This window comes from Armigeres subalbatus, chromosome 2 (assembly GCF_024139115.2).
Source record: "Armigeres subalbatus isolate Guangzhou_Male chromosome 2, GZ_Asu_2, whole genome shotgun sequence".
Taxonomy (NCBI): Eukaryota; Metazoa; Arthropoda; class Insecta; order Diptera; family Culicidae; genus Armigeres; species Armigeres subalbatus.
Genome location: NC_085140.1, coordinates 1,617,213 through 1,624,934, shown reverse-complemented (window position 1 = coordinate 1,624,934; position 7,722 = coordinate 1,617,213). Strand labels below are relative to the sequence as shown.

The following is a 7,722-nucleotide window of genomic DNA, read 5'->3' as shown; positions in this document are numbered from 1 at the left end:
AAATATATGGGCTAACTGTCAAATCTTGCCGTTTCCGTCGCCGTTCCGCTGCATTGCGTAGGGGGCTTTACTTTTCCGCTATGGTAAAAATTTTAACCGGTGAAAGTTACAATAGAATAGCAATAAAATATCATCACTGAGGTAATGAACTTATTTACAATAAAAAATCACGTTGTTAAAGAAAAATAAATATCATTAAAATACAATTAATTCTATCGGTGAACAATAGACTCTACTATTCTTATATGATACCAATTAAGTTCGATTCTATTACCAGTAAAATGTTGGCAATTGAATTATAATAAAATCAATTGTAATTAAAAAGCCTTGTTCGTGAAAAACGCGATTTTTTTATTGTATACATTCATAACAAGCTCCTTTTTGTGTTATGAACCACAATATAGTTTGCTGTATTTAGCTTCATTTCTAGACCAACATTTGAAAAGGGCGTAACAGCCAAAATTTATTCCTTTTGATTCTTAGTCTCCATGTATAGCTATATATGTACACGAATAATCAGAAGGAATAAATTTTGGCTGTTACGCCCTTTTCAAATGTTGGTCCAGATTTATTCGTACTGATGTGATAACTTCTATTGTGATTCCATTGCGTTTTTTTTTATTAGGGGATCGTTTAAAGGAATACAATGAAGGATGAGTTTTTGTGTCCTCTCTTTAGAACTTTCACTCTTACTTATGATTAGAGAACTCATATGATTATTTAGAAAAATGAATCATTTTCTTTAGTTTTGGATATATGGGCCCTATCGTTGGTCGATTGTTATTACCATGAGAGATTCACTTCTATCTTTTAAAGTCTTATAAGTTGAGAGCGAATTCTGCATATCCTGGAGTAGAGTAGGGAACTGTTCCCATTTCCATTTCAATCAACATACATTCATCTCATAGTGAAACAAAGAAATACAGCACCAATCTTGTCGCTGAGAAAAAAAAAATTAAAAAAAGAAACAAATCGAAATACCTACTTTTTCATTGGTTTGTTTTTGATGGGATGAACAAGGGATGAAGTCCAGAACAGTAACTCTATGTATAGTGGAAATAAATGGAATAGTATTAACTTGTCTTTCAGATCTCCCGTATAGCAATGGGATGATTTCCATAATGCACTGTATTCAAACATTTTGGGACTTTGCGATTTGGAGAATACATGATTTTCAAAAAAAAACACGTTGGAAGGCATTCCTGCTAAAGCCAGCATTCCCTCTGAGGGTGTAAGATTCTTTCTATCAGATAAGGGAATGAGTTCAAGAGAAAATCGCTAACATTCAACGGAATTGATAAAACAATGTTTGACAATGAAAAATTAATTATTTTTTTTAGAATCATGTTTTCTTGTAGAATCTAAAGTCTTACATTTTTAAAAGTACAGTTCCAGTTGGTTTTTGCTTGTTACGCATTTTGATAACATACTTGATTCCTAGAACGATTCACCAAACACTACATTTATGTAAAGGATTCATAGGAGAACCAGAAGGACAGTTGTAAGCTGCTGCAAAATCCTTTGAGTTCGATAGCGGTCCAATAACTCTTATGATGCCCGGGGAATGTACGGATGATCGGATTTTCGTCAAAGCATCTTCAGGTCGCATGGATCCACACCATATTTGGGCGTAGTTTAAAAAGAACAGTTGATCATGAGTCATGTTCATACCAGGAAGATCCAGCTCTGGTCCATGATGGTTAACCCATTTTCGATAAGCCTGGATTATATAATATTTTCATTAGAGTGTCATACGTACACCAACTTTCGATGTTCGATAATAGCAGCTCGCTAACATTATTCTAAAATATGAAAAAATAAAAATACAAATTATCGAAAAGCATTGGAGATATTCCAGCTTCCACATTCTATCTATAATAGCCCCCTTTTCGGGTGTGTTCAAAACAGCTAATCCCTGCCATTTTTGCATTTTTCGTACAACAAAGCTACCATACAACAAGGCTACCATTTCACTTCAGAACCGAACTTTTTATAGAAAGCTCGGAGACCCATGATGCTATATCCAGTTTTCCGTGAGCGATAATGGCCGCCAGCTTGCCTGTGGGCTAGTCTCTGATTTGACGTCATACTCATCTGCAGTTCGACTGAACGGACGATTTTTTCGCAGTTCTTCTCGGTTCGCAAGCATTTTTATATGTTCACTGTTTGTCTGTTTGTTATGTTAACTAGTGGCGTCCTTAATCGTATCGCTTTACATCTCTGCGAAGATTAGTTGGTGCTATCTCAACCGGAAGACCGGTTCCCCGGCCAAGCCGGCCTGTTATTTCTACCCTTAAGACAGAGAAATAAAAGTGAAGTGCACCCCCGTGGACATTGAGCCCTTGTAAAAAACGAAGCCAAGTGCGTTTGGCGTCAGGTCGCTGACCGCCAGATGACCTAATTTGGCCTGAAGTGGGAGAGTCTCGAAGAACTCTAGTGTGGGGTACTCATTGCATACCTACCTCTATCGGTGGGGCGATTGCCCGGTAGAGCACTCGTGTTTGTAGTGCATAGGTGAAGATTTCTCAGAGCGGACAAAAATAAGACGGACGAAAAGTATCCGGTCATGCTGACTGGCTTACCATAAAGCATAAGTGTGGCTGAGCGGAAGATTCGCATAAAACGGACTGGACAAAGAAACCGATTCTACAATCGGCTCTCTTAAGAGAGGGTAGAAATACGGAGAGAACTCGTGTGAAGAGGAAGTTTCGGTGACCTCGGTTAGTTTTGTTTTTCGGTTTGGAATCATAGAGTGCGAGTAACCGCTCTCTCGGTGCTCTGAGCGTATCGCAACAACTGCCACCCCGGCAGCAATGAATGAGGACGATTCCCCTTGGTGGATCGCGGTTAATTGATGGCAGCCACACCGGTCCGACACTCCCTCCGTATATGAATGGGGACAATATGCACGACTCGTTACACATTCTCCGGATAGTAGCGGTAAGTGGGCTCGCTACCCAAGACTCTTTTCACTATCCGAAAATCATTGCAGCAGCAGGTCCACGTCAATATTCGCGCTTTCTGAAGCCTAAGGGACGTCTTATGCTCTGAAGGTTCGCAACATGCGGCAAGTTAAGGCGTTACTTTCGATGACGTCGTTAATCGATGGGACTCCTGAGAAGGTTATTGAGCATCCAAGCTTAAACACCACTCGATGCGTCGTAAGCTGCAGGGACGTTGTCTTCATGACTGATGCAGAGTTGCTGGATGAGCTAAACGAGCAGGGAGTAAAAGAGGTTAGACGAATAACACAGAAGAACGGAGAATCAAGAGTAAATACGCCAACAATTATCATCACCTGCAGAGGAACAACGATGCCGAATTTCATCGACTTCGGTTACATCCGATGTCGGACTAGATCGTACTACCCGTTGCCCATGCAGTGCTTCAATTGCTGGGCGTTCAACCATACAGTTAAACGCTGCAAAGCAAAAGAAACCACCTGAGGTAAATGCTCCGGCTCGCACCAAATTGCTGAGGAACGCAGCTGTCTAGCCGAAAAATTCTGCTCCCGTTGCCGGTCCGGCGAACACTCGATATCAGAACGAAGCTGCCCCGTTTATCGAATGGAAAACGAGATCCAAAGAATTAAGGTCGATCAAGGTTCCCGCAGCCAGGAGGGCATACGAAGCCCGTAACAGCAACCACGCTTTCGCCAATGTCGTTTCTTCCAGAAATTCCGAACGAAACAATACCCTAGAAAATCTCAACCATGTGACTAAGCAAAAGGACGCCGAGATTGCTGATCTCCGTGCGATGCTCTCTACGAATAGTCAATCTACCGTGCCGGACAAAGCCAGCTTGATTGATGAACTCAAAGCAATAGTTGCAAAACAAACGGAGCAAATTAATTTGCTCATCGCCCAATTGAATAATTTTCTCCGCTCGGTTATGCCCGCCAACTACTTCACTCCCACTCCAGTACACGATCTGTTGATCCCTAAAACGATTCGGAAAATCACAACCGAGAACATCCCAAACATCGGTCCCCTAGAAGGTATATGTGCTGACTCGAATGAATCCGGTTCTGCAAGCGATGTGGATCTGACCCCCACACCGACCAGCCACCCTATATCGATCAGAAGCACCGGTGCCATTCCCAAGGCCTTATTTGCCATGGACAGTGCTCCAAAACTAGTACCAGAAGCCCAAAGGAATAATCCTCCACCACAAACATCAGCTACGATCACAAAACGCTCCCTATCAAATATTGCGATTCTTTTCTAAAATTAGCATACTGTCTCACCAGTTACGTTCCGGGCCTCATGCGCCGAGTTGTGCGCCATGCAAAAAGTAAATAAACCAATGTCAAGCAGATGTGAGCTTTCGGTAAGCTTTTCCACATTCGCTTCTAAAAAAGATATTTTAGTTATTAGATAAAGATTGTCGCTGTCGTCGCTGTCCGGAACATCTTTTGCTGACGAGGATAGGGGAGCTAAATGTCAAAGAAGGAAAATCTATACGATTTGACAGCTTGGTACCCAACATGTTCCGGACAGCAGAACAAAGGGAACCGAAGCGACAATTTTTATCTAGTAACTAAAATATCTTTTGCTTCTAAGGTTAAGGTATGCAGCCGATGTGCTTTATACTATAAGGGTTGCTGACGTTTAATTACCTTTCTCTTTCAAGCGCATACGAAGGATAGGGTTTGTTTTCATCGGAAACGTTTCCCGATGAAAACAAATCCTATCCTCGCTATGCGCTTAAAAGAGAAAGATGATTAAACGGCAGCAAACTCTATAAAACTGTCAAATTCATGTTTACTACGGTGACTAGGCTTCTTCTTCTTCTTCTTATTGGCATTACATCCCTACACTGGGACAGAGCCGCCTCGCAGCTTAGTGTTCATTAAGCACTTCCACAGTTATTAACTGCGAGGTTTCTAAGCCAAGTTACCATTTTTGCATTCGTATATCATGAGGCTAACACAATGAAACTTTTATGCCCAGTGAAGTCGAGACAGTTTCCAATCCGAAAATTGCCTAGACCGGCACTGGGAATCGAACCCAACCACCCTCAGCATGGTCTTGCTTTGTAGTCGCGCGGCTAAGGAGGGCCCCAGCTCGCATTTTAAATATTTTTTTGTATGGTGGGAGCGCAAAGGTGAACTTTGAAGTTCCGTTAAGGTGCTTGGAACTCGATGTGAACCAAGAGTGAACCAATTGGTTCGGTTAGGAACAAATTGAGGTAAAATCTGAAGCAGCGTATAGGCCCATATGTATGCTGGGGTGTCAGGCCATTTGGCCGAAGGTCATTAGGCCAAAGGTCATTAGGCCAAAGGTCATTAGGCCGAACGGTCATTAGGCCGAATAAACAAAAAGAAGTAAAAATGGAAAAACGAGAAGTGATGTCTTCTTTTTCCTTCTTCTTTCTTTTTTCTTTTTCGCTCTTCCTTCTTGCACCTTCCTATTTCCTTCTTCTATGCTACTTAGTTCTTCTCCCTTCTTTCTTCTTCTTTCTGCTTTCCTCTTCCTTCTTTCCTTCTTTCTTTCTTCATTCTTCTTCGTTCTTGGTTCTTCCTTCTTCCTCTTCCTTCTTTCTTCTTCCTCCTTTCTTCTTGTTTTTTCTTCTTTTCCCAATGCTTCTTCTTTCTACTTTCTTCTTCTTGTTTCCTTCTTCTTTCTTCTTTCTTCCTTCTCTCCGTCTTTTTTTCATTCTTCTTTCGTTTTGCTTCTTTTTTCATCCTTCTTCCTTTTCTCTTCTTCCTTCTCAATTATTTTTTCCTTCTTCTTCTTCCTTCTTTCTTCGCTTTTTTCTCTCTTTTAACTTCTTTCTTCTTTCTTTTCTCCTTCTTCCTTCTTCTTTCTTCCTTCTTCTTTCTTTCTTCTTCCTCCTTCCTTCTTCCTTCTTCATTCCTCCTTCTTCCTTCTACCTTCTTCCTTCTTCCTTCTTCCTTTATCCGTCTTCCTTCTTCCTTTTTTCTTCTTCAATCTTCCTTCTTTCTTCTTCCTTCTTCCTTCTTCCTTCTTCATTCCTCCTTCTTCCTTTTTCCTTCTTCCTTCTACTTTCTTCCTTCTTTCTTTTTCCGTCTTCCTTCTTCCTTCTTCCTTCTTCCTTCTTCCTTCTTCCTTCTTCCTTCTTCATTCCTCCATCTTCCTTCTACCTTCTTCCTTGTCCGTCCTCCTTCTTCCTTCTTCCTTCTTCATTCTTCCTTCCTTCTTCTTCCCTTCTTCCTTCTTGCTTCTTCCTTCTTTCATCTTCCTTCTTCCTTCTTCCTTCCTCCTTCCTCCTTCCTCCTTCTTCCTTCTTCCTTCTTCCTTCATCCTTCTTTCTACTTCCTTCTTCAATCTTCCTTTTTCCTTCTTGCTTTTTTTCTTCTTCCCTCTTTCCACCTTTTTTCACCTCTCTTTTTCTTTCTTCTCCCTTCTTCTCTCTTCTTTCTTTCTCCTGTCTTCCTTCTTGCTTATTCTTTCTTTCTTCTTCCATCTTTCTTCTTCTATCTTCCTTTTACCTTTTACCTTCTCCCTTCTTCCTACTTCATCACTTCGCACAACTCAATTCTCACTCCCTAGTTCTTATTCGGCCCAATGGCCATTCTGCCTAATGGCCATTCGGCCTAATGACCCAGCATACACAGTTCACGGAGGGTGAGACTGGCTTATCGGAAAAACAGTTCGGGTTCCGTAAAAACAGATCGACTGTGGATTCAATTAGGACAGTCGTTGAAGATACAGAGAGCGCGTCCAAGAAGAAGCGGAGTGGCAATCGGTTCTGCGCGGTAGTGCCGATTGACGTCAAAAACTCGTTGGTGCCAGCTGGGAGGCCATCACCGCAGCGCTGCATGGAATGCGAATCCCCGACTTCCTGTGTAAGATCCTTAGGAGCTACTTCCTGAACCGGATTCTGGTTTACGAAACGAACTCGGGCCAGAAGTCGATCAGGGTTACGGCGGGCGGCTCATAAGGATTCATACTAGGCCCAACGTTATGGAATGTGATGAACAACTGCTGACTGCTGTGCTGACGCTGAAGTTGCCAAAAGGTGTAAAGATTTACGGATACGCGGATGATGTCGTCGCTGGAGGAAATGCTGGTGGCGTAAGCGACCGACACAGTAGAAATGGATGAATGGAGTCAAGCTGCACTGGCTCACCTCAAAACGGAAGTGATGCTGGTCAGCAACTGCAAAGTAATCCACCGGATCCAGATTACCATCGGAGGGTATGACATCCTGTCGGTGCGGACTTTGAGACATGTAGATGTGATGATTAATGACCGGTTGAACTTCAACACCCACGTGGACTATTCCTGTGAAAAGGCAGCCAAAATGATCAGTGCGTTAGGAAGGATCATGAAGAACGTCGGCGGTCTAAAAGGCAGTCTTTTAGCAGTTCTTCTAGCAGAATCATCCTCGATACTAAGGCACGGAGTTCCAGCCTGGGAAGCTGCGCTCAAGACGAAACGTAACCGGAGGGAGCTGAATAACGTGTTTCCTCTAATGGCCATTCGACTCGCGAGTGCGTACCGAACCATTTCATCGGAGGCAGTTTGCGTCATCGCAGGGATGATTCCAATCTACATAACTCTAGCAGAGCATATCGAGTTCTACCAACGGAGGGATACCAGAAATGTGAGGAAGGCGGTGAGACTAAACTCTATGGTGATGTGGCAGCAGGAGTGGGACAATGAGGATAATGGAAGGTGGGCCCATCGACTCATCCCCAATGTGCCAACGTGGGTGAACAGAGAGCATGGTGAGGTGAACTTTTATTTTACACAG

The 7,722-nt window shown here is 42.6% G+C and overlaps 1 protein-coding gene across 6 annotated transcripts in view; it reads right to left on the bottom strand.

Annotated features, from left to right (window-relative positions):
• Positions 1-572: 572 nt before the first annotated feature.
• The window catches only part of LOC134217424 (neprilysin-1), a 71,565-nt gene continuing 64,415 nt past the window's right edge, over positions 573-7,722 (bottom strand). For 5 of the 6 annotated variants that reach the window (XM_062696184.1, XM_062696188.1, XM_062696186.1 and 2 more), the window contains exon 10: positions 573-1,720. In XM_062696184.1, coding sequence (XP_062552168.1) covers positions 1,448-1,720 — 273 coding nt within the window. In that variant the 3' untranslated portion in view covers positions 573-1,447. Of the gene's footprint in view, positions 1,803-7,722 lie in introns of all 6 variants that reach the window. The other variant, XM_062696190.1, reaches the window with a different exon arrangement.